This window comes from Sceloporus occidentalis, unplaced genomic scaffold (assembly GCF_023333645.1).
Source record: "Sceloporus occidentalis isolate IW3139 unplaced genomic scaffold, rSceOcc1.0.p SCAF_7, whole genome shotgun sequence".
NCBI lineage: Eukaryota > Metazoa > Chordata > Lepidosauria > Squamata > Phrynosomatidae > Sceloporus > Sceloporus occidentalis.
The window spans coordinates 96,481,290-96,507,441 of NW_028316987.1; the positions used below are offsets into that span (position 1 = coordinate 96,481,290).

Consider the following 26,152-nt stretch of genomic DNA (forward strand, 5'->3'; position numbering starts at 1 on the left):
ACACTTCTCTAGGCATTTGTAGGTCTTCCAGCATGATTCTATGATCAACATCTGGCAGATGTTGACCACAGAGGTGCACTAGAGAGGTGTTCTCTTAGGAAAAAAAAACAGTGTTTTTTTAATTTGGGGTTTTTCCACATTCATGGGGGTCCTTCATCCCGAACCCCAGCAAATGTGGAGGAACCACTGTACTGGATTACAGTGCAATTGTGATGGAGTGGCTATGAATCAGGATGTCCTTGGCTTAAGCCTTGCCTCTTCCTCAGACTTAAGCTTGTGGCTTCAGGCATACCACTCACAATAGGAGAGCACAATACCCTGACTTTCCTTACAGATTTCTTACAAAGTAGGGATGGTGTGTATGTGAAGCTCTTTGGACATTTGAAAGTCTGCTGTACAAGTGCTCTGCATGAAGGTTGTGAAGTTCCAGCAGTCCAAAGATGGTGGTTTTCACTTGTCTTTTAAGCTGAAGAACAGCCATTGTGTTAGAACTGAAAATACTCACTTGAGCCTGGAAGCAGGCAATGCATTTTACCAGACTTGGAGACCATCTCAGAAGAGTAATTGCTGGCCATATGCTTTGCACACTCGTTCTGTCCTTGCTCCTTGTCACGAGGGAGTGGGACATGGGAAGATGAGCTCCTTTCAGTCTATTTGCAATTAATCCTGTTTCTAGATAGATAGAAAATACTTGAGGGAAACAGTTGCCCAAGTTTTGATTCCACTGATGAATATTTGCAAAAAGTATTTGTGCTCAGCCAAAATAATCCCCAAATTTAAAAGTGAGTGTCTTGGATCAAACAAGACAAACTGCATGTCCTTCCAGAGACATCATGCTTGCAGTTTCTCTTGGTTTCTGCCAGAGAGTCTGTGCCTAGGCGATACAGAGTTATCTGTGTACAAAAACGGCTGCAAATTAGCATGCCATTTTGTGCAGCAGGGCAGAGGGTGAGCTTAAATCTGCTAATGGTCCCAAAATAGCCAAGAGGGGAGTGAGTGACTCTTGAAAGCTTGACGGTGCTGGCACTTGAGCCCAAGGCACTGCATGCTTTAAAACACTCAGCTTGTTGCAAAGGTGCAGGATTTCCCAAATGGAGGAGGTACAAATGAGTGGATCAAGTGAGGTGCGATTTGGCCTCCATGTTCCTCAGTTTTCTTTGGGCCAATATCTGCTGCAAGTTCTTAAAGCCAGGCAAACTTAAAAGCAGAAAACAGAAGAGAGAATATGAAATTACAAGATTTTGTTATAAATTCTCCTCTGTAGGCCCGGCTCTTCTTTCATGCTACAGGAAAACAGTGTTGGTTATAATCAAGTTTGGCCACCCGGTCTTTTTGCTCTTTCCCCTCTGAGGAAACATTTAACCATTGCGCCACCAACGCATTACACTCTGCAGAAGAATCTTTCCAAAACAGGAGAATGGCCATTCTGTGGAGAGGCATGCTCTACAATACAGCCTGTGTTTCTGCAGAAAACCTGGTTTGTGTGGAGGGCTGGTGGGTATTTCTTCCTTCTTGGAAAGCTGGTGCGACTCTTGGCAGGTCCTGGGGGGTCATCAACCCCCGAGTCCTCTGTATTAAAGAATCTGACTTGGCCTTAGCTTAGGACAGGATGGATTACTATTCCTTTTGAAGAATGAGAACATTGTAGCCTTCCACCCACCACCTTGTTTTCTTTTAGGTCTGGGGCATGGAGGAGGCTGTTAGGGGAACCCGCTGTTCTAGTAAAGGGAGTAGGAACAGTTCAGTTGCTTTTTTGTTTTGCTTCTTTTAGTAAAAGTGGCCGGATGGTTCCTCCTTCATATCCTGCTTGCTGGACGTCCATAAACACCCCTAAGCCGTTCAGAAAGGAGCTTGGGAGAAGCCATTGTAAGGACAGCTCCACACCTTCCTTTCTTCCTAATGAGAAGAAAACATTGCCATGAGTAAAATCCTTTGCACTGGGCTGTTCCTTCTGTTCTGCGGTTTGGCTGGTAAGTCCTGGGAATTTTATTTTATCAAGGTATGTGCAAGAGCCCATCTGGTGTAATGGGTTAATCGTTGGACTAAGACTCTGGGAGACCAGGGATCAAATCCTCAGGTATGGAAACCCTTTGAATGACCCCGCTCTCAGCCTCAGAGGAAGGTTTCCAGCAATGGCAAACCGCTGCAGAATAAGACTTTCTGAGAGCCGGCATGGTGTTGGACTAGGACTTTGGGAGACCAGGGTTCAAATCCCCCAAAGCCATGAAAATTTAGGATGGCTTTGGGAATTCTCTCAGCCTTAGAGGAAGGTCACAGCAAACTCACTCTGAACAAAACTTGCCAGAGAACCCTAGAATAGTGTCACCATAAGTCAGAGTTAATTCAGAGGCACATAGCAGCAGCAAGACATGCACACAGTCAATGGATTTTATGGTGGTTCACAGAGTAAACTGACAAAAAGCAAGGTCTTTACCCCAGGAGCTTACAGTCTAAGGAGAGGCGGGCATAAATAGTCCATTGATTTCCCATTTCTTTACCCTTTCCCAACAGTTATATGCTGCATCTTGCTTGAGAGAACGTCTGGAGTACTGGGAAACTAGCACACGTTTGGTACTCTTTTACTTGGTTTTATTTTTTGTTTGCTTTTTCTCGTTCTTAGATCATTATTTTCTCAAAGGCAACTGCTGACTATAAAGAAAAGATAAAACCAAAAATACTAGTACTGTATAGCATAATATTTTTCTTGGGCCAACTAAGCTGAGCCTGCGTGGTGTGACGGCTTGAGCGCTGCACTACGACTCTGGAGAACAGGGTTCGAATCCGGCCTTGGCCATGGAAACCCATTGGGTGACCTTGAGCAATTCACACTGTCTCAGCTTCAGAGGAAGGCAAAGGCAAAATGCCCTATAAATAAATCTTCGCAAGAAAGCCAGGTCGCCATAGAGTCAATATACGCTCGCCATAAATTGGAAAACTAACTGAAAACACACAACAAAACATATATTTCTATATTTCTCAAAGACAGCTAAGTGTGACTTTCCTGATATTGGACTTCAATTCCCAGCGTTTGCCATGTTTGATTATGCCATCTAGGGCTGCTGGGATTAGCAATCCAACAACTTCCAGAGGGATATAGTTGCTCCTGTCTTAGAAATAAAGTTGTTTAGAGACCGAATACAGCAGCTGACAATTGTAAAAACGCCAGAAAATTGCAGGAGCTAAAAAGTATACATCTTTCCTGTTTGTGCCATTCCCATCAAGTATGTTAGATGGGGTTGCTGGGAATAGCAGCCAAAAACATCTGTAAGGCCAGTGTTTTCCAAACCAATAAAGATAAATGGTAACTCAGATCCTTCCTTCCTTCCTTCCTTCCTTCCTTCCTTCCTTCCTTCCTTGCCCCTGGAGACTTGAGCAGTCTCAAATGAGGAGATAAGGGCTTTCAGATAGTCTGGGCCTAAGATGTATAGGGCTTTATAGGTCATGAACAACACTTTAAGGTGGATATGAACCCATAACTGGTGAAGCTCCTAATAATAACCAGCACATTTAATGGAAGAGGCACCACTGGGGTCTGTGCTGAAGTGTTTCTTTTCTGTTTTATGCAGCTGAATGCCTCCGGTGCAAAGTGTGTTTCCGTTTTCTTCGGTACATGCCATGTACAAGTCCTGGCACCTGCGTGGCAAAGCCTGGGCAGTCCTGCGTAACAGTCCATCTTAAGTTTAGTAAGTCTGCCCTTTTAGAATCATAGAATCATAAGAGTTGCAAGAGACCCAAGGGCCATCCAGTCCAACCCCATTCTTCTGCCGTGCAGGAACTCACAATCAAAGCATCCCTGACTGATGGCCATCCAGCCTCTGTTTAAAGACCTCCAAAGAAGGAGATTCCATTACACTCCAAGGCAGCGTCCTCCACTGTCTTAACATCAGGAAGTTCCTCCTAATGTGGAGCTGGAATCTCTTTTCCTGGAGCTTGCATCCATTGTTTCAGGCTTATTCTCTGGAGCAGCAGAAAACAAGCTTGCTCCCTCCTCAATATGACATCCCTTCAAATTAAACAGGGCTATCATATCACCTCTTAACCTTCTCTTCTCCAGGCTTATTCTCTCTGAAGGATGCCAACCTTGAGCCAGGAGTTTATCGCACTGGGGCTAATTTTGGCATTAAAGAGAGATTAAAGCGCATTTAAAGCATCCCGCAAAAAAAAGCGAAAACGGCTTTGTAATTGCGCTAATGATTATCACACACAATTGTGCAAATAAAGTGATATCGGAAATGCGTAATGGCTGAAATCCTGAAAGTAAAAAGATGTGCATTAATGCTTCTTTGTGACCACTTTAATGGTGGGTTTCGTCATATGAAATTGTTTCACGTAATCACGTGATTTTTCCAGGATATTGATGGGATAAACTCCCCAGTTGGAATGGACAGTAGAAGACGTTTTAGGTTGACCTCTCCACAAAACCAGGCATAATATTATTATTATTATTATTATTATTATTATTATTATTATTAATACTTATTTATTTATACACCGTTCTTCAGTCAAGGCTATCAGAGCGGCTTAGAGTTTGTTAATTAGACATTTTCCTAATATTGGAAAAATTGGATGGCTCTCCCATACTGGTAGTTTTTCTGCTGGCAGAGAAGCGGTCTGAGCGGAGGACTCTGGAGACCAGGCTTCAAATAGCCACTCGGCCATGGAAGCCCACTGGCTGGCCTTCGGCAAGACACACTCTCTCAGCCCCAGAAAACCCTGTTATAGGGTTGCCATAAACTGGAAACTCCTTGAAGGCATACAGCAGCAACAAGCATATAAGGGGCCCTTGGTATCTGTGGGGGTTTGGTTCCAGGACCCCTTATTGATATCAAATTCCATGGATGCTCAAGCCCCATTCTATACAATGTGGTATTATTATCAGTAGTATTAGTATTATTACAGGGGATCCTGTTCTAGGACCTGCTGTGGATACCAAAATCCTGGATGCTCAACTCCATTATATACAATGGGGAATTATTATTATTATTATCGTTACACTAGGCCCTTGGCATCTGCTGGGGTTTGCTTCCAGGACGCCTCATGGATACGAAAATCCTTGGAAGCTCAAATCCCATGATATATAATGGGGTATGATTATTGTTATTATTATTATTGCACTGGGCTCTTAGTATCTGCTGGGGTTTGCTTCTAGGACCCCCACGGATGCTCAAATCCATGGATGCTCAACTAAAATGGTGTCCTTTATATAAAATGGCCAAATCAAGCTTTGCTTTTTGGAATTTATATATTTTAAAAATGTTTTAAACAATTGATGCCTGAATCCGTGGATAAAAAAAATCCATGGATATGGAGGGCTGGCTGTATGTAGCTTAAAGGTGGCGGGGGGCAAAATTAAGGCATTGATTAGGTATTTGGCCTTCTCTGTCAGAGGGGTCGGGGTCGGGGCCGCAACAAAGTACAAATCCCAGGATTCCATCGGATGGAGCCATGGCAGTTAAAGCAGTGTGAAACTGCATTTATTCTGCAGTGTGGCATCAGCCTTAATGAGTGGGGATACAATTCACATTTTTGGAGGCAATGCCCAACTTGTTTGCCCCTGGAAGGGGATGGCTGTTCCCATTACAGCCCTTGTTCAAATTATCTGGGCGCCTCAAGGCAAGGATTTGTCAATTGCTAATCAGTTATGTTTCCGCATTCTTGTCTCTTTTCCCGCAGAGGGTCATTTTCACGTGGAGATAAGGAACTGCTCCTCCAAAGGAAGCAGGGATTGCAAACCGAACGTCGAGTATGCCAAGCCGGACCTTGAGATAAAACGAAGCTGCTGTCGAAAAGACCTGTGCAACAGCTAAGGGAACACAGCACACAACAGACACACATCCCTGTCTCAAAGTGGGGTGGGAGAAGTCGGCCGGGCTCCCCATTAAATTCTGCTTTTGGTCCAAAACGTCTAGCGTTGTAGTGATACAAAGGAGCCAGCATTGCAGAGCGGTTTGAGCGTGGATTATGACTCTGGAGGCCAGGGTTCGATTCCCAACTTGGCCATGAAACCCACTGGGTGACCTTCGACAAGTCACACTCTCTCAGCCTCAAGGGAAGGTGATGGCAAAACCTCTGAACAAATCTTGACAAGAAAACCCCAGAATAGGTTCACCTTACACTTGGCAGAAGTCAGAAACAACCTGAAGGCACACAACAACACAAGCGTTTCAAAACTATATTATGTATATTGTATCTACTGTCAAGGGAAGGGTTCAGGGTCGAAGTCCTGGGTTTTGATGTGAGCCATGGATAAGTCGAGGGCAAAATGTAGGGGGCTAGAAGGAAGGATGCAAAGGGGGAAAGACCCCTTCCGTCCCTCCTCCTCCTTCTCTGGACCTTTCCAAACCGATTCCCAGGTCCTGGAGGAGAGGTTTGAACATCATCGGATTGAGAAAGGAAGCAAGTGGATCTAAATGGGGAGATTTTCCAATAAGAAGCCAGGTCTTGTAAAACGGACTGGAGGGGAAGGAATGGGGGTCCAATGGAGACTGGGGCATCAGGCTGGCTTGCTTTAGGACCTTTCTGCCTACTTCTGGTGTATGGACCCTTATATAAGTCTAGACAAGGTTTTAGGGTCGGTTTGGGGGCATAAATTTCTTGACTTATAGTCGAGTATATCTGCATTTCTGATCAGTCTCTCCCCATGGATTTGGGGGGGACAACAATTAACAACATCATCAGTTAAAAGACATTAGGGACCTTCTCAGGCTAGAGGGATTTAAATTAGAAATTAGAAAAACCAGGCAAATGCGGGGTGTTTCCACACGACGTGAAATAACGCCAAAATAAACCGAAGGCAAAAGGGACGCAAACGGCAGCGTTTTACTTTTGGAACTTCCCTTTCTCTCCATTTTACCTTCATTTTTGCCATTAACGTCGTGTGAGAAACTTCCTGTATTTGTGGGGTTTTAAATCTAGATTAAATCCTGTTTCTGAACAGGGTTTCGCTATTGAGGGAAGGCCTTAGGTTAAGACAGGCATCAATTTACAAGGACAAAAGGAGAAAGAGAGCACAGATTCAGCTGCGTTCTTGGCCATGAAGGCAGAAAACGCAAACCGTCTCCGAAAGGTCTTAGGCTCCCTTCACAGCTTTCTTATAATGCAATAATAAGCCAGACCTTAATGGATGTTTCTGGCGCTTTGCAGAAGAAATCCGCTTTGCTGTGTCTGTTTTGGAAGCCGTTCGTTCGTCAGGAGTCGCCATTGGTTCCCCAAATGGGAATAGCTCCAGGGCCCTGGTTGATACCAAGCCCATGGATGCTCAGGTCCCATTAAATACATACAATGGGAGATTATTATTATCATGGGTCTCTGCTGGAGCTTGGCTCCAGGAACCCTGGCTCTCGCTCTCTCCATGTTAATGCAATATTAGCCTTTATTGATACGGACAAATCACAAACCAGGAGAAGCCTTGACGAATGTTAGTAAATGACAGAAGTAACTCAGTAAGCAAATCAGCAACAATTATTCATGACTTAACTTATTAATACGTATTTATTTATGTGTATACATTGTTATTGTTGTTATTGATATAGCGCTGTAGATTTAGATGTCTATGTATTTATTTAAATAAATGTATATATTTATGTATTTATATATTTAAAACGAGGATTTATATCCCACAGAAGGATTCAAGGCAGGTAATTCATTTAATTAATTAATTAATTAATCTAAATTTATTATTATTATTATTATTATTATTATTATTATTATTGAGCCCGAAAGCGAACCCGCGATTCGCAAGCGGGTGAGAACCCACCCACTCTACTCTTTCTTAACTCTATCTTCCTCTGCTCCATTCTAAACCCGCCCTAAAGCCTCACAAGCCGCGTTCTGATTCGCCCTCCCTTTCTCCTCCTCCTCCTCCTCCTCCAGCAAGTGCTGCGCTTGAAGTTTAGGCGTTCCTCACAGAACGGGGCGGGAAAAATGACGACTGCGGGCGTTTGATTGGTCGCTTGGAAAAATCCCTTATTCCCCATTGGTTAAGCTGGACGCCTATAATGTCTGAGAGGATGAGGCGGGACCGGGTTGGGATGGCTTCCTCCTATTGGCGGGCGCCGCTTTTGGCGGGAGGACGAGGGCCTCTCCCGCGAGGGGGCGGGTCTCGGGGGCAGAAAAGGGCGCTGATTGGTGGCCGCCGCGTGTGTCCGTCTGCGCGCGCGCGCGCGGTTCCTTGTTCCGTTTGCCTCCGAAGGGAGAGCTGGCTGTTTGTGGGGCGACGACGGCGGCCGAGGAGGGCCCTTCTTCTTCTTCTTCTTCTTCCTCCTCTGAGGGGAGCGATGGATCCGGCCGGGCCCCAGCCTCGGCGGGCCTCCTCTCAGCCCCACCGGCGGCGCCTCCTTCTCCTCAGCGAACAGCCGCCTCCCCGGAGGAGGAGCCCCGAGGCACGCGGACTCCGGTGAGGCGCCAAAGAAGGGCTGTCCCCGCGGCTCTGGAATTCTGGGAAGTCACAGTCTCTCGGCCTCAGAATGGCTGCAGTGCGCAACGAAACAACTCCATGCGTCATATCCGTGTGTGTGGCGAGTGTGCAGAGAGATATGGAGAGACACACAGTTGTAGGCTGCGTTGCTGTAGATGTATGGGCTTCACGGAGACGCTTCTAGAGAATGAGTACATCGCTGTCTGTCTATCTGTCTATGGCCTGTTACATTCTGCCAAAATAAAGCTGCTTCGGGTCTCTTTGGAAGTATGCTATTTAAATGATGCATGAGTCCTAAGAGTCCGGAGGTCGCGCCAAAGCCACACTCCATTCCTAAGCACCGGAGTGCAGCTTTGGTGCAGCTTCCGGATTCTTCGGATGCATGCATCATTTAAACAGCATACCTCCAAAGAGACCCGAAGCAGCTTTATTTTGGCAGTCTGTAACAGGCCTATATGAGGAATGGCTTGAAGGTGCACTAAAGCGATACATAAAACAGTTGTGTGTGTGAGAGTGTGTGTGTGTTGTTGGTGTGTACACAGATAGACAGATAGATACACACACAGTTTCATATTACATTTTTGTACATATTGGTTTTATGCATACATTTTGTACATAATCATGATATATTGAATGTATGCTAGATAGAGGATTTTGAAGGGACATGGAAGCAATGCATGTAAAATGATGATCTGTCTCTAATATGCAATTAGCTCACAGGGACTGTGTGGGCAGTATGGAGCGGTATAGAAACGAAGCTGAGATCCACACACACAGACATATAACTGTATAGAGAACTGCACTTTTTCTGTCTCGTGTCCCCTCCCCATTCGCTGGGTTTAGGGGCGAAGAAGGGCCCCTGCGAATGTGGAAAAGCCACAAATACAAAGAGAGTGTTCTTCTACCGGAAGGAGAGCCTCTCCAGGAGCCTCCTCTCTAGGCATCTGTGAGTCCTCCGGCGCAACTCTATGGCCAACATCCCCAGACGCTGGCCATAGGTCAAGCCACGCTGGAGGACCCACAGACGGCTGGAGAGGGGTTTTCTCTGGGAGCTTCTCGCTCCGTTTCTCATCCGAAAATCTCCCTCGGCTTTTTTTAATTAAGAAATGTTTATCATTAAAACAAACATAAATGAACATTCACTCATTCATAAACAAACACAATACATACGATGACATTAAAACATTAAACCTAAAACCACTTCTTCCCCTTTATTTTGAATCTTTTCAGTTCTTCCATATTCTTTAAATCTAGACTATCCATAACCCCAAATTCTTTGTAATATTGAGATCCATTTTGTTACTCTTAGGCTTAAATCCTAATGCCAAGTTCACACTCAAACCGCTCCATCTTGTTTCGTATCGTTGTCGTTTTCTAACTGTACTTCATTCATTCTAGTTCCGTTTCTATTTCCTCATGGCCAAGAGACTATGCTTATCTTGTCTTCTTTATAGATTTTCTGTTCACTCTGTGTTTCCCCTCTTCTTCCCCATTTCTATGACCATTCATGTAAACATACAAAGCTCCCTCTGCTTTAAACCCTTAAAGGCAACCTTTGTGATTCTGTCACTCCTGACTCCTTCACTTTCCTCACCTCTTCCTTCTCCAAAGTTCAGAAGTTATTACAGGGGTGTGTTTGTGTGTGTGTCTCCTCTCCCAAAATGCTCCAGCTGCCAGGTAAGGACTGGGGGCAGGTAAAGGGTTGGTGGTCATGTAACTGCGTGTCCAGATCATTTAACCTGTGCCATGCTGGATTTGGCTGCAACAGAAACCCTTTGCTGTTCTCTGTGAAATGACAGTAACGGTCCTGAATCTTTACAGCTCAACCGAAAATTGCATGCAAATGTCGGAAGCAAAGAATGTCAACCTTCAAAGGACCTCCTCTTCTGAGTCTACAGATTCAGGTTTGTATCCTTACACAAATTTTGGGTTACAGGTCTGTCGGGGGATGCTTTGATTGAGAGTTCCTGCATGGCAGATTGGGGTTGGGCTAGATGGCCCTTGGGATCTCTTCCAAGTCTATGATTCTATGTAAAGGGATTTGTTTTTGCTTTTTGTCTCTAGTCCAAAACACACTGCAGAAATAATCCAGTTTGAGACTGCTTTAACTGCTCAGGTTCAGTGCTAGGGAATTCTGGGAGTTGTAGTTTATTATGGCACCAAAGCTCTCAGGCAGAGAAGGCTCAATGTCTCACAGAGCTACAGTTTCCCTAGCATTGAGCCAGAGCAGTCGAAACGGTTTCAAACTGGGTTATTTCTGCAGTGTGTTTTGGACCTATGTTAATCATGAGTACACTGTAGATTTAAACTGAAAACTCCTTAGTCCAAATGTCAACTTAGTCAGGGGCTCAATGGATTGCTTCAGTGTAACATACAAAGTATGGAGGAGTGTAAACTTGCACTTCAATACCTTCTAGTTTGATCAAAGTGTAATTTTTTAAACTATGGTTGGAAAGCCAGCTTCAAGGTTTGTCCAGTTGAGGCAAAGTATGGATTGATTAAATTGGGGCAGAGCACAGAAACCTGTCAAACTATACATTAGCTGCAATTAAATAACAACAACAACAACAATAGAGTTTATTTATATCTTCCCGCCTCTCCCAATAGGATCGAGGTGGAATCACAACAGAGTTTAAAAAATACAATTAAAACATTACAATATTATTACCACACAAGTTAAAACCACAGTTAAAAACATAAAATCAACAATCATGGGGTCAGATGCTCTCGTTCCATACAGAACAGTCTGTAATTCATAGCAGGTCAGGTGGGTATGCAGGTCAAAAAACCTCTCTCTTAACCGCCTTCCTGAAGGTTTCCAGGGATCTAGCAAGGCGGATCTCCTTTGGGAGTCCGTTCCATAGTCTGGGGGCAGCTATACTAAATGCTTTTGGGGAAGTAGAAACATATTTAGATGCTGGTACCTCTAACAATTTCTTCCCATTTGTTCTAAGAGAGTGGCGTGGATTGTATAGGGAGATGCGTTCCCGTAAGTAACTCAGGTCCAAGCCATGTAGGGCTTTAAAGGTAATAACCAACACCTTGTATTGCGCCCAGAAGCTAATTGGAAGCCAGTGTAGAGCTTTCAGAATAGGTGTGATGTGGTCAAATCGCGAGGATCCGGTGACCAACCTGGCTGTTCATAGGTTGGCTGTTAATAGGAATAGTCATTGTGTTTTCATGGGCCAACTTAGTTCCTCAGCTACCTTATGGAGATAGTTGTGAACTAATATGCTTGCGTGCTGTTAATTTGTCACCTGCTGTATCTGTAATATAGTTTCTCATTTGCAGGATGCTGTATGGATTCTCCCATCCTGCTTGGCATGAAAGACCTTGAAGATGAAACGTAGGTAGAACATGAGCTACCTTTGTGTTGTATGAGGTGTCCTAGTGGGACCAGGTTGAGAAGCTCATTTCACATCAGACCAAAAATGACTTTGGGAGGTCTGGTGGTGAGACTGTTCATGCTATCAGTGTATTTCAGGGTCACAGTACATTGAATTCATGAAAGTATTCCTAAAGGTACTCTTGTGACTTGTTTGTGGAGGCTGCAGGTTCCTCTAGGAGGTGCTTACAGTCACGCAATAGCCTGTGCTTCCCTGACATCAGGATTATGCGGATGCATCCTTTTTGGAAGGTTATAATCAGTTATCATCTACCATTCTGGGCTTCAAGAGCAAGAACAATTGCAAAGGCAATTTTAAGAGCTCTCTCATACCATTGCCAGGCTGTTGCCTTCCCTTTTTAGGCCTAGATAATGAGTTCTTGAAATCAACTTTTGTCCATTGTTGTAGGAATGTGATATACTGATGATAGTGTGCATACACTAGTAAAATCAAACGATATTTGCTAACATAGGATGCTAACTTTAAAAATGGGAAGAATGGTTTTGGCATCAACTCTATAGTGGGGTAAGAAGATTACCTTCTTATGTGCTGAAACTTTTGTCTTTGAAGAAATGAAAGACTCATGCTTATGAAACCTTGAGTGTTTGTATTTGTTGACCAGTGGATACTTGCACTCTGGACACTTCTAGCTAATTGAATGGCTCGGTTAAAAGCTTTCAGTGGGCTGAATCACTGCTCTAAAATCTCAGCACTTCCAGGTGATTCCTTGGCCCCATACAGACAGGCTAAAATAAAGCTGCTTCGGGACACTTTGGAGGTATGCTGTTTGAATGTTGCATGCGTCCTAAGAATCCAGAAGTCACACCAAAACCACGATCTAGTCCTAAGGACTGGAGCACAGCTTTGGTGCAGCTTCCAGACTCTTCGGACACATGCAACATTTAAAGAGCATACCTCCAAAGTGTCCCGAAGCAGCTTTATTTTGACAGTCTGTATGGGGCCTTTGTCAAGCTTTAGCAATTTTGTTCCTTCAAACCCCTCGTGTATCTTAAATACCTTTAAGCACCCTTCAAAACTGGATTAAAAACAGCCAAAATTGAAACAAGAAGTGAGTCATGTCACTTTTGGTTTTGTTTTTTTCCAGTTTTGACAGGTTTTTATGTTACATTGGGGAACAAAACTCTGGTGTTTTCAGTGATTTTGAGTCTTTGGGGAGTAGAGTTTCAAGTTAAAAATCACCCTTAAAAATACACAGTTTTATTTTTAGGGGGCCTGAAAGCTTTGGGAGGAGGTTTGGGGGCCACACTTGGGGCCCAAATGCTACACTTTGCCCACTGCTAGGTAACGTCCTGCCCCCTCTCTCAACCTTTAGATGGGCTTTGGAAATGTTCCTGTTTGGTAGAATAATTTTGCTATCATTCTTCTGTGTGTCTCCTTGGGAGAGAAAGCGTCGATTATAAAAGACTGTAATACAGTAGCTCTGTGGTGCAGGCAGCTGATGCCTAGAAGTCAACATTCAAAGACATGCTGTGTAACCTGGCTGGCTCTACATATGAATTAACTTTATCTCAACTTAACTGGATGGATATTGGAGCTGATTTCGATCTTAACCATCTGGGCAATCTGAGATTTTGTGAAAAGCCTGAGAGCCAAACCCAAGACTATGCTATTGGACCTTCCAGAACTGCATGGCTCCCCTTTTCTCCCACAGTCCTCCCCACTACCAGACTTCCAGAACCAGTTCTGGGAGTACATACCAAGCTATCTGGCAGAAGGACACATGTACTCCTCCAAGTTGTGCCTGATATCAATATTCATAAAATCATACAGCTGTACAATCTGAAGGGTCCCAGGTATTATCTAGTCTGGGGTGGGCAACTGCACAGGGCTCAGTTTCCCTGCCCCTAACAGGAACGACAAGCTGCTCTACCTTCATCTGAATGCTTCCAAAAATGGTGGTGAGAAATGATGTCACATCGCTTCCTGTTGCTATTTGAAGAAGCGTTTCAATGAAAATAGTAATTGGTGTGCTTGGAAACTCATGTTTTGAAGCTGGGGGTGTTGTTGCACATTTTGTGATCTATCCTGTGATTTTCATGTGCTAATTTTTTTAATGAGGGGAGGGGCATTGGGTGAAGTTGACTCCATCAACAGACATCACTGCCCTGAGTTTGCTTTGTGTTGCCTGTCAATATAATTTTATTTTGAATATTGAAATTCAGTCTGAATTTAGTTTAATGCGTACCTGTGTTCTCCTAGTTTTCGGATGCCCATGCGAAGAATGCATTCTCTCCCGGTAAGTAAACCTTGGGAAAGAGACCCTTTGTTCACAATGCTAAATGATTCTTTCTGGGTTTCTGTTACACAGTAATGTATAAGTCTTCAAAAAGTTTGTATATTACAGCTTAGGCACTGGAAATTGTTGATATTGGCACCAATGGATCTGAACGTTTTACAGAGCCCTCTGCAGGAATGTAAACCACGGCCATAGGACATTAAATGTGTGACTAACTAGGGTGGACAAATATTTGGGCCTGCAGCAAAATATTGCAGTGTATCCCTGCTCCAGCAAGTCATGCCTCCTCCAGACTACTCACTTCCCATCTCTTTTCCGTGACATTTTCCAGCTGACATTTTACATTGCGGTAGAAATGGTGTGGCCTTCCCAGTATTGCTGCACTATAGTGCCATGCAATTCTAGTGAGCACAGCCAGCGATGAGAAATGCTAGGAGCTGAAGTCCAGTAATATCTGGATGGCTGCTCAGGTCCCACAGCCACTTTATGCACTGGCTGCTGTATGTATTCAGTTCTTATCAACCTAAATACTGTGGGGTTCACTTTCTTTAAAAAGTCATCTCCTTGGTTTGCTATTAGGAGGAGTGAAATGTAGTGAGAAATGTTGTTTTTCCTTTTAATGTGTTGGAATGTGTCGGACGCTACTGTCTTCTACTTTGTTTTGAATATCAGTTCAGTTTGCAGTTCACAAGGCTGATTTATGAATATTTGTGTAACTAGTAGCTATAATTTTTATGCTGTTTCCAGTGTCTCATTGAGAGAAAACAAAGAAACAGAAACCTGACTGTGGCTTTGCTTTTCCTCACTTTGCAGCACAGCCTCCTGGGATGTAGCCCTGCTCTGAAGAGGACCCACCTAGATTTCCTGAACTGTGACATCTTCCAGGCATGTGGCCCTGAAGAGAACAAGGAGAACGTGAGTTCATTTTTGGATACCTGAGCAGGGAGGTGGCTGTGATCACACCCTAAGTACTAGTCATGGCTTGGTGAAATAGCGTTATTCTTCTTCTATTTCTACTCTGCCCAATAACAATAGTTCTCTGGGCAGATTATGAAAAACTAGAAAAATAAAAATGCAGTACAATGAAAAGGAAAAGCACAGGAACAGCTGTATAATCTAAAATGTAAAAGAACCCTCACTATATGTAGAGAGAAGTGAATTCTTGATGTGTGATAGGGTTAGTTAGGACTGTAATAAAATTCTTTAGCGGCTTCTGTAAGTAGTATGTCACAGCCTAAGTGTCTGTCTCCTGTCATGCAATACTAACTGAATGCCTAAAACATTATTAGGAATTGGTTCTCCAGTTAATTACTGTTGTTCGGTGTCAGAGGAGTAATTTCAGCTTCAGTGTTGAATCACACTGGTCTGTCTCAACCATTTTGCTACTTCTTTCTTTAGCTTCTGAGTTGAAATTTAATGGAGTTTGTCCAAGTGGGGGATAAATAATTGGTGGTGCTCCTGATTAACAGATACAAATCCCAAGCTCTGTTTACATTTTCCACTGGAGATGCTTGTCAGTGGCGATTACCTCCACCTTCCCTACAACACATTTGTGCTGTAGTTGTGCAGGGTTGAACTTGCTTTGTTATGGGAAGCTTGATTAGAAAGGTTGGTGATGAACAGGGTTGTAACTTAACAGAAGATTAGGGAGTAGTGTAACAAATGAGCCAGTCAGGAACAGATTTTCTTTGAATTTGCACTCTAGACTGAAGATTGTTGGCTTAAAAGTATTTTCACCTTCATCCCTTTGGATTCTTAAGAATGTAGTAACAGCCTGTCTTGTTCCTTTTTCTTGAGGAACCCTTTGAATTCAAGAAGCCAACACAACCCGTTTCTCGTAGCTGTCTGCGTGCCTCTTCCATTGAAGATGAAAAAGATGCTTCAGAGCTGAGGCGGAAATCTGACTCAGCATTTGTGGTATGTATTCAAGGGATAGAGGCCCGTGTTATAGCAGGTCAAAATGCTTTGTAGTGATGGTCTGGTTGTGGCACTATTGCACACAGAGGGAGGATTTCTGGGTTAATCACTTTGCACAGAGTTGGGGGCCCTGTAGTCATCATGTTTTGTAGGAGAGTCACTTTGGTTACAAAAATTGTAGGTAAAAATCTCAGAGATCTGAAGTAGTGACAGACTGTGGGTTTAGCAACAATGCTTCATTGGTAAAGGCAGAGAGGACATTTTGTGCCCAGAAGAGTCAAGGCTCTGCTCTGGGTAGACTGTGCAAAGTGGCTTCCATTGGTTTCAGTAGGAGTTAAGATATAGAAGAAGAAGAAGTTTTATTTATAGACCGCTATTCCGCTTTGATCATAGCGGTGTACAAGTAAAAAATTGCAATGACAAATACAAAGTACAATTAAAATATTTTAAAAATAAATAAATGATATTAATTTAAAAAGAATGTTGTCTTCCAGGCGAGGCCTGTTGTTGCTGGCCTGCCTCTCTCCCCCTCAAGATGGTGGTTGGAAGGAGGGCTCTTTGTCTTTCCAGGCCAGGCCTCTCTCCCCCTCAAGATGGTGGTTGGAAGGAGGGCTCTTTGTCTTTCCAGGCCAGGCCTCTCTCCCCCTCAAGATGGTGGTCGGAAGGAGGGCTCTTTGTCTTTCCAGGCCAGGCCTCTCTACTTTCTCCCTTGCTTTTAATGAGACTAACTGAAAAGATAAAAACTCAAATTGGTCCATTTTCCTTTTAGCACTGCTTGTGTGCTCAGAGTTGTTTCCAGACAGCAAAGGAACACTGTGCTAGAAACTTAGAAATCAAAAGAAAAGACAGAAATGTATCTTCATTCATTAATCAGCCAGTTTGCTAACAATGAGCATCTGGCAGTTATAGAAAATCCATTGTGCAGTAATTTGATCACCCGTTCTATTAAGTATCACGTTCTGATTATAGGAGAATTGTTTGTGTTGGAAGTGAAGCAGTTGTTCGGGGCTGGGGGAAATGGTGGGCTGAATGTGACCATTAAAATATCCTTTCTTTAGTTTCCTAGTGATGAAGCTACTGGAAATGATGTTGGAATCTGCAACCCAGCTTTTCTCAGACGGCGTTCTCGAAAGATCTCCGAAACGGAGGAGGAAGAGAATGATGATGGATTCTTAGAGATAATGGATGGTCAGGATGTCAGTGTAAGTAATCATTACTAAGTAAGAAGGAAGAAAGCATATTTCTAGCAAGGTAATTGTATTAATTTCTTGCAGCAGAAGTAGACATACAGAAAGCACAAATTACCTTAACCAGTGGCCTTAGAAATAATAATTGTCATAAAGCACTTTTTTTTGTATTGATAAGCTGATTAAATCACACAGAAAAATAAAAAAAAATCTTTGACCCTTTTCAAGCCACCTTTTGAATAAAAACCAAATAATCAGTGTTGATGTGAAGTGCCAGATGCTTGTCTTTCACCACCTCCTTTGCCAAAATCAGGGAGATCTGCAAGTATTCAGGAGAGCCATTGGGATCTTGAGCACCATTTTCAGGGTGCTTGGGGCTGTTGCTATTGTGACCACCTGGATCTAGTTAGATGTAATCTACTACATGTTTCCAGGAGCTCTGCCTTGATTGTCAGGCTGTAAAAAAAAATTGTGCAAACTGCAGCAGCAGCAAGTCTTGGAAGGTGTTCTCTACTGAGAATGGCATTATTTAATGTAGTTTCAGCCTGAGCCCATACAGAGTTGTTCTTCATTCCTTGAGACAGCTGCGCAGATGAGATGGTGGCAGAGAAGCAACTTTGCCACTTCTGCTAGAGAGTGATGAAAACATTACTTCCTCCTCATGTCTGTCAGCAGCACAAGAGTTAAGCACTAACTCTTAATCCAGGGTTCCAAGACTTCTTGAGTGGCTACCACACCTCAGTCAGTTACTGTGCCTTTTAAAGAAAATGCGTAATCAGTTCAGAATAATGTAAGTTGCTGACAGTGGGGGGTTTCCTATGCCATAACTGATCTTGAGAATTCTTTCCTGTAGAACAATGAAGAGAGGACCTCTGATGTGGCAAGCCTTTGGACAGCCCCTTTAGTTATGAAAAATGTGGAGGATGCCCATGTAAGTTGACAGTCTTAATATTCTGGAACTTGGAGATTACATTCAAAACAAAACCTTTCACCAGAAGTTTAGAGTCCACTTCTAGTGTCAGTTGTCGTGGTATTTAGGAGAAGAAATGGCTTGTTGCTCATATTCACCTGACTGTTCAGGTGTAGAGAATTGGTGTGCAACACATAAATTGCTGAGGCCTGTTTGACTGTTGCTCACCTGCATCCTAAGAGCCTGGATTTCTTGACTAGAGTGTCTTTGCAAGGTGCAAGTTGAGTGACTTTTCTATTGCTGTGGTGTGACTTCATAACCCAAATTATTTGTGCAACTCTCTCCATGCCTTGTTTTTTTTTTTAACTTGGGACTTGATCTTTCCCAAGGACTCAATGCAGTATTCTTGCTCCCCTACAGTGGCAGTGACTGTTCTTGCAATATTTTCAAATTTGCTGTAAAAATGACAGCTTGCAAGTCAAGAGTTTAGTTTGGTGCCTTTGTCTGCCAGGCTCTAATATAATGCTGTTTTGGCTTTTGTCCAGAACAAACGATGCTGGTCGGTGGGCATGGAGAGTAAACCATACAACATGACCAAGATGGCCCTGAAAAGGATGGAGAGGTCCCAAGAAGACACTTCGCCAGGTTTCAGTAAGAGGAGGAGAAATGTCTGCGGCGCACCTTCTGTTGACCTGAAGGTTGGTACCTAAGGACCAAATGCAATCTGAGAGCTTCACAGTTCCTTTCCTTTTAAAGCAGCTAGCTTTAGAGGAATGCTCTGTGTTGATTTCTGGTTCCCCTTAATATTTGAAGACCTCTCAGTCCTTCTGGGTGGTCAGCATCACCCTTGCAGATTGGAACTTGCAGTAAATGCTTGTGTGCACGTGTTAATACATCATGAAATGAATTTTAACCTCTCACCTCTATTTTCCACTTTGTACAGAGTCTGGTCCTGGGTGGAACACAGTTGTCATCATCGTCATCTTCAGGAGAGATAGAGAGTCTTTTGGATAGTGACCCAAGGGATCTAATTGGAGACTTTTCCAAGGTAATATTGATTTTATTCCCTCTTACCTTTCTGTTGGATTATACCGTGAGCCCACGCCATACACAGGCTCATTATAGGTGGCTTTCACCTTATGCTGAAGCTGCCTGGCAATAGAAATAATGGTGTGGTGGCAGCGCACACACACAGCTGCCCAGTGAGCCCAAACCCCATTTTATCCAATGGGGCTTGAGCCTATGCGCTTTTTGCTTTACGGGGGGGTCTGGAACGGATCCCCCGCGTAAAGCGAGGGCCAACTGTACATTTCAATGGGGACAAGAACTGTAACCATATTGCGACAAACTCTGGTGTACCTTCCCATAATGCCAGCCAGCATATGTAGTTTTTAGGCTGATGCAGAGGGTATAAGGTATAGTAATTGTGCAACACTACTTGATGGTTCCTGGGCACGTTCCCATAGCTAGACAGGCTGGCAGGATGGGATGGCTACTCTTCTGCAACCAGGAAGAGGTGATGCCCTCTTGAGTTCCAGGAGGACAGTGGCTCTTCCACCCTCAACCACAAAATTGCGGCTGGATATTGTCCATAGTCTTCCCATTTCGATTGCTGGCGGAGATTCACACTCTGCCAGTGGTCATAGAGGATCTTGGTGAAGGACTCCTACCCTGCCCTCTTCTGCATTCTGTGATGCTTCAGTTTCCCTCACTTTGAACAAGGGGTCTCTTTCCACTGTTTAGGGTTATCTTTTCCACACGGTCAGTGGGAAACATCAAGACCTGAAGTACATTGACCCAGAAATGGTAAGCAATTGTATGTTCCAGTATTCATTGGCGTCACATGGATGGCAAAATGGTTTTCTCTCCCCTGGGCTCATGGTTTTTTGGGTAGGAAAAGATCACTTATGGTCTGATGAGGATTTATCAGCCCATCCTCACTAGCTGCTCAGCTTGTTTTCCCATTGAAACAAAAGAAGTTTGTGTAACTGGGCAGTGTGTGCGTAAGGTGTAATGTTTGACTTCTTCTCTCCAGATTGTGGCAGTGCTGAATGGAAAGTTTTCAGGGGTCATCAAGGAATGTGTGATCATTGACTGCAGATATCCCTATGAGTATGAAGGAGGTCATATTAAGGTAAGCCAAAGGGCCAGCACTAGTTCTTCGCATCCTAGATAAATTGGGAAGTACCAGAAATGATTTCTCAATTGCAAGGGTGAATCTAAAAGCAAGGCATTTGGCTTAATGCTTGGAGGTGTTGCTTGCAATTCATGTTGCTTTTGTCCTTTAGCACTACTGTGAAGTTAGGATTTTTTGAAGTTTTATCAAAGAAAGGTCACCTAAGTTGGCTGCTAGTTTTAACTGTGCAAGTGCACTAACACCCACCATCAAAATGAGCAGCCAGGCTCAGGACTACACCCAAGCTATGAGTCTGAGATTTCAGAGAGAATGTAGGCCCATCAAGCACAGGTTGAATCCTTGTTCTCTGATCTGCCCTTTGACTGACCAGAAGCACCTCTGCCTTGCCTGGATTAAGTTTATCTGTTATTGGCATCTATTGCATTACTGTCAAAAGACTGGTTTTGTTTTGAAACAGTTTCATTGGACCTAGATGGAAGTGAGATGTAGTTGGGTGTCATCAGCATATTAATGGCATTGAATTCTGCCACTCAGGCTAGCCTCTCCTAGCAGTTTTGAGTTTATGTTGAGCCTCATGGGGAAGAAAACAGTCCAGAGGCCAAGCTGTTGAACAGGAGTCCCCCAGCACCACCTTATGAGTTTGTCCTTGCAAGTACTGGAACCCCTGACCAGATGGCCCTTGTGGCCCCTCCCAATTCTGTAATCCTATGATCGACCCCTCTGCTGCTGAATCTTCCTTCCCAGGGTGCTGTAAACCTTCACATGGAAGAAGATGTGGAGAACTTTCTGTTGAAGAAGCCCATGGTGTCCTCAGGCAACAAGCGAATTATCATAGTTTTCCACTGCGAGTTCTCATCAGAGCGGGCCCCTCGCATGTGAGTTCTTCTATGGTTCACTTCACACTTTTTCATAGATCAGGAAACTGCATTTTCTGCATGTGTAGATATTCTGGGCAGTGTGATACAGTGTGTGCTTCTTTTCCTGTTAGAAGTAATAATAATAAATCCGTCTACCGATAACTTGCTGAGAGTTACATTTTTAACTCTCTCCTCTTTCACTGCAGGTGTCGGTTTGTTAGGGAGAGGGACCGACTGGGTAATGAGTACCCTAGTTTGCACTACCCTGAACTCTATGTTCTGAAAGGGGGCTATAAGGACTTCTTTCTAAAATGCAAGGTAATTGTCACATCTATTGATTTTGCATTCCTGCTGTTTATGCCGCTTTCTTGCCTACATGTTCTGCCTTCCCTTTAGAGCTCAAAGTATCACCTGGGGGCTTTCTGACTCCTAATTCTATCCTCAGAACAGGCTGTGATGGGAGGAGAGTAACTGGTCCAAAGCCACCATGTTCAGTGAGAGTTTGATAACTGAATGCTTAATCCACAATCTCTATACTTGGTCAGGGAACCAGGAACTGTCCCAGCTCTCACAAAACTCTAGTTCAAGGTGGCTCACAAGTTTGAAACAGAGATGCACATGTGCATTAAAGGTCTCATTTCCTAGAAGAGGTGCCAAATCTATATCGAAAGTGTAAGTTTTACAGAAACGGAGGCTAACGTAGATAGCAGCTCTGATTTGTGGGAAGTTTGTTTGCATAAAGGCAGTCAGTGTATCACCAGGGGTTCATGAGTTTTTGTGGATATCGTCAATTACAAAAACAATCTTCTGTTACAGAGCTACTGTGAGCCTCAGGGCTACCGGCCCATGCACCATGAAGACTTCAAGGAAGACTTGCGCAAATTCCGCATCAAGAGCAGAACCTGGGCAGGTGAGAAGAGCAAAAGGGAACACTACAGTCGCCTGAAGAAGCTATGAAAGCTCCACCAACCAGGGCAGCCAGATTCCACTTACTTGCCTGCCTGGTGGGATGTCAGAGCTGCTCCATTCCTTTAGCTGCTTTTCTCGCAGGACTAAATAACTGTTGGCCGAATCACATCCCAAAAGACAAAGTGGGACACTTGTATGGCCTCATTGCAGTCTTGGACCCTAAGAATCTGCCTGCTGTTGTGAATCCGGGATCTTACCTTGTGCCTCTTAAGACAATCTGTGTGAATGAGATCTATATGTGAACAGGAGAATGGAGCATTAGTTAGATTTTATTGTGGATTTTTAAATGATGCCTTTTTAAAGAAATGTTAGTACAGTGAAGTCAAGTGAAGCTGTTATCTATGGCTGAATTACCTGGCTGGTGTCATGGTCCAGTTCAGTTTGAAGGGCAACGAGTGAGTCAGGATGTGGGCCTTTGGAGCCTGTCCTCTGAGCTGCTCCCCTTCTCCCCTTGATTTTATGAGTGAGAAATTCACAGCTGAGTAAGTGTGTGTGTGTGTGGGGGGGGGGGTGAAAGAAGTTTTTCTCTCAGCTTAAATGCTTGGTCACAAAAAGCTTGTTATCAGCTATCAAACAGGAAGCTGTGTCATCATGTTCTGTAACTTAAGTCTTTGGGTTTGCAGTATTGAATCTAATCTTGGTGACATATTCACCTGATTTGGTTTGTAAAAGAGGAACGTGGGGGTTCCTCAATAGGTAGGAGTAGTTTTCTTCAGATGAAGCCGCATGGCTGGTCCTGCGTGGAGCAACCTAGTGCCAAGAGTAGCTTGCAGGCATTCTGATGAAAATCACACAGATGTGTGCACACAGCCCCTGTGTGTCCATTTGGAAAGTAAGATTGCAGCATGCCTGAGAAGTTAAACCAGACTTGGCACAATCATGGCTTGCCTCCCCCCCCCCATCACACCTGCCCCCATCACTCACAGTCTTAGGTTTACTAACATATTTAAAGAGAGACCTCAATTTTGAACTGTTGTAGATGAAGGATGTGAAGAAGATGGTTCCTCTTGGCGGGGCTCATTACACTGCCTTTGTTTCCACTTGAGCTGTAGATGCCAAGGACATTTAGGAGGAGGAATTAAAATGTAGGGCTAATGTTAGTTACTTAGAACAGCTATTTGGTATCAGTCTATTTTGCCTCATAATGGCTGCAGTAGTTCAGAACCCAGCCAGGGACTTTGCTATAGAAGCTGCAGCTCTTAAGCATGTGGCTGTTTTCTTGTGTGAAACACAGGCATAGGGTAACACAGTGGTGGGAATAGTGTGACCCTCCGGAGTTATGGGACTATAACTTCCAGTGTTGTTCACTTTGGCTGCATTGACTAGGGCTGCTGGGAGGTATAGTTCTACATCAGAAGAGTGGTATGGTTTCTCAGCCCTAATTGAGCACGAAGTTGTGCAAGCTGGGATACGTCTGTAGAAATACCTGGGGTCAGACCGTCTCTCTACCCTTGGCCTCTTTGGTAATGTTTAGTTTCACTTTCACCTAAACTAGGCTTCTTGTGTGTGGTTGATCACAGACCCATAAATTAAGCTGTGTCATCCTTGGACTGAACTTGGCTTTTTCCAAAGCTGGCCAACACATTTAAGAAACTGGGATCCTTGGTTTGTACACAGTAACAAGCTGAGATTGGGGGAAAGTGAAACTAAATGCCCACAAACTTTTGTTCTCCAGGCCCATAGGAAACAATGTGGGGGGGGGACAATGAACCCAGTGATAAACCATGGTTTAGTGTTTGTGTGTGTGTCAGTATTAAAAGTGGTTTACATGTAAGCATTTGCTGATGCAGAGAGGGAAAGTTTTTAGCTCCGTAGCCTTGTAAGTTTTAATCATCCTTAAGATTTGTGTGTCAGTAACACAGCTGAGTCCCCCACAAAATACCATAATAGGGAATCAGCAGCTGCCTCTTAATGAGGTGGATTGGATATTTGCACAAATGTTTGTATCTTGGACTAAATGTTCCATCTGTTTTTGACATCTGCATCAAGTGTCTGTACCAGATAGGAAGTGTCACCCTTGTTATTTATTATAGCCTTTTGTGCCAGTGATCAGTATTTACTTGCAAACAGTCCCTCCTCATGCAGTCTGAGGAAGGTGTGCCATCCGCAGAAGATGATTCCGCAGTAAATCCCCATTGGGAGGGTCCTGGCTTTCACTCTTACAGGATTCAGCAGAGCACTAGATGACTTGGTGACTCAAGGGCAGGCTTCTTCCTGAGAAGATCTCAAAGGGAGGGATCTTTGGAATCCTTATAATACCATCTCCCTTCCATGCATTTCTTGGTATTATGAAATATGCATTGTTCATTCAAGTTGCTGTTTGTCCTTTTAATTTGTGCAAATGTCCATTTCATTTGAGACCGGGGGGGGGGGGGGGATGTGCTTTTAGTATATGGTAAATATTTTCAGGGTGAGGGAAGGCATTGTTTGAATTGAGATTAAGACAAAGGGGCCTCTGACACCATCTTGTTGTCTTGGGGGAATAAATAGCCTCATTCCCAATCTCCCTGTCATTTTTTTCTTTTACATTTGAGCAGTGGCTTCTAGGCTGGTTCTAGCAAAATGAAGACCCTCAGGTAAGGAAACCATATATCTTGAAAACCTTGCACGTTGTGCCTAGGCAGAATATACACCACATTAAAGTGTGCCATTAATTTTTAATCCCCAGTGTATTTAGAATCACAGGGTTGGAAGAGACCACCAGAGCTATCCAGTCAACCCCATTCTGTCATGCAGGAATACACAAAGGTTGGTGGAAGTAACGTGGTAACTGTGAAAAGGTATCTCTGCTTCTATGTCAAGGAGTGTGACATAGACAACAGGGTCAGACTCATGACAAAATGTCTCGATGGTAGCCCTTGTCTGTCTCATTGCCCCACAAGAGTTAGCGCAGAGTTGGCTTCAGGAAGGGAAGTGATATCAAGTAAAAGGAGCCCTCTGGTTTCTGCAGTGAAGGGTAATGGATCAATACCAGTCCACTGGGGTTCAGAGTGGCTACATGAAAGCACATGGTGGAGAATACCAAGCCATTGTTCTGTTTGCGTAAAATCTGAATTATTTAGTCAGACCCGATAAAACATTTTTGTACATGCACACAGACACTGGCCAGCTGTGGCCATGTTTCAAAATCTCCCATAGAATAATCTTCACATGCATTCAGGAGGGTTTGTAGACCACATTTTAAATCAGTGGTATGCTTTAGTTATTCTCTAAAAAGAGATTTATCTGCCAAGTAAAGACTAAGTATCCCTTGTCCAAAATGGCTGAGACCCAAAGTGTCTCTGATTTTGGGGGGGGGGGGGGGGTTGGAATATTTGCATAGATGTAATGCAAAGATACCTTGGAGATGGGACCCTAGTCTAAACGTAACATTCATTATATATATATATATATATATATATATATATATATATACTCCATGAGGCTCTTTTGAAGTCTTATGGAGTGGCAATAAGTGCAGCAAAGAACTCCTTCTATGCTGCGCGTATTGCGTCTGCAGAGTCACGTCCAGCAGAGTTGTTCAGGATGGTTAGGGAGCTGACCCAGCTTCCTCCCACTCTGAACCCTATTTTAGAACCAACTAAGGCCAGCTGTGACGATTTTAACAACTTCTTTGCAGATAAAATCTCTCGGATAAGGGCTGATCTTGATGCATTCAGAGGAGAGACGCCATCCTTAGTCACTGCATCAGTCGGGGACACAGAGAAGCATATTTGGGTGTCATCAGCATACTGATAACACCGTGCCCCGTGTCTCCGGATGATCTCTCCCAGCGGTTTCATGTAAATGTTAAACAAAGTGGGGGACAAAATAGCTCCCTGAGGGACACCAGATGTCAGTTCCCTCTTAGAGGAGCAAGTGTCCCCCAACTGCACCATCTGGAATCTTCCCAAGAGGTAGGAACAGAATCACTGGAGCGCAGTGCCCCCGATGCCCAGCTCTCTCAGGCGTTCCAGAAGGATACCATGGTCAATGGTATCGAAAGCCGCTGAGATGTCCAAAAGCACCAACAGGGTCACACTTCCCCTGTCGATGCCCAGACGGAGATCATCGACTAAGGCGACCATGGCAGTCTCAACTCCAAATCCCGCTCTGAAGCCAGTTTGAAATGGGTCA

General features: G+C 43.9%; 1 protein-coding gene across 3 annotated transcripts; it reads left to right on the forward strand.

Annotated features, from left to right (window-relative positions):
• Positions 1–8,184: 8,184 nt before the first annotated feature.
• Positions 8,185–24,521, forward strand: CDC25A (cell division cycle 25A). 3 transcript variants are annotated; one of them, XM_089533862.1, is made up of 15 exons: positions 8,185–8,395; positions 10,238–10,320; positions 11,708–11,762; positions 14,023–14,059; positions 14,873–14,974; positions 15,857–15,976; positions 17,035–17,178; positions 18,017–18,094; positions 18,619–18,771; positions 19,017–19,121; positions 19,817–19,879; positions 20,109–20,207; positions 20,955–21,085; positions 21,274–21,385; positions 21,884–24,521. In XM_089533862.1, exons 1-15 carry the CDS (start codon positions 8,277–8,279, stop codon positions 22,022–22,024), a joined length of 1,542 nt encoding a protein of 513 aa, XP_089389988.1. In that variant the 5' UTR covers positions 8,185–8,276; the 3' UTR covers positions 22,025–24,521. The 3 variants fall into 3 exon arrangements, with proteins under 3 accessions (XP_089389988.1, XP_089389989.1, XP_089389991.1); XM_089533863.1 differs by having other exon boundaries at positions 15,875–15,976; XM_089533865.1 differs by lacking the exon at positions 19,817–19,879.
• The last annotated feature ends 1,631 nt before the right edge of the window (positions 24,522–26,152 follow it).

Bases quoted from the DNA above. Each gene is read 5' to 3' on its own strand.
- CDC25A (XM_089533862.1), top strand. From the start codon at position 8,277: ATGGATCCGGCCGGGCCCCAGCCTCGGCGGGCCTCCTCTCAGCCCCAC. The intron at 15,977-17,034 runs GTATGTATTCAA...TCCTTTCTTTAG, and splicing joins AATCTGACTCAGCATTTGTG to TTTCCTAGTGATGAAGCTAC. The intron at 18,095-18,618 runs GTAAGTTGACAG...GCTTTTGTCCAG, and splicing joins AAAATGTGGAGGATGCCCAT to AACAAACGATGCTGGTCGGT.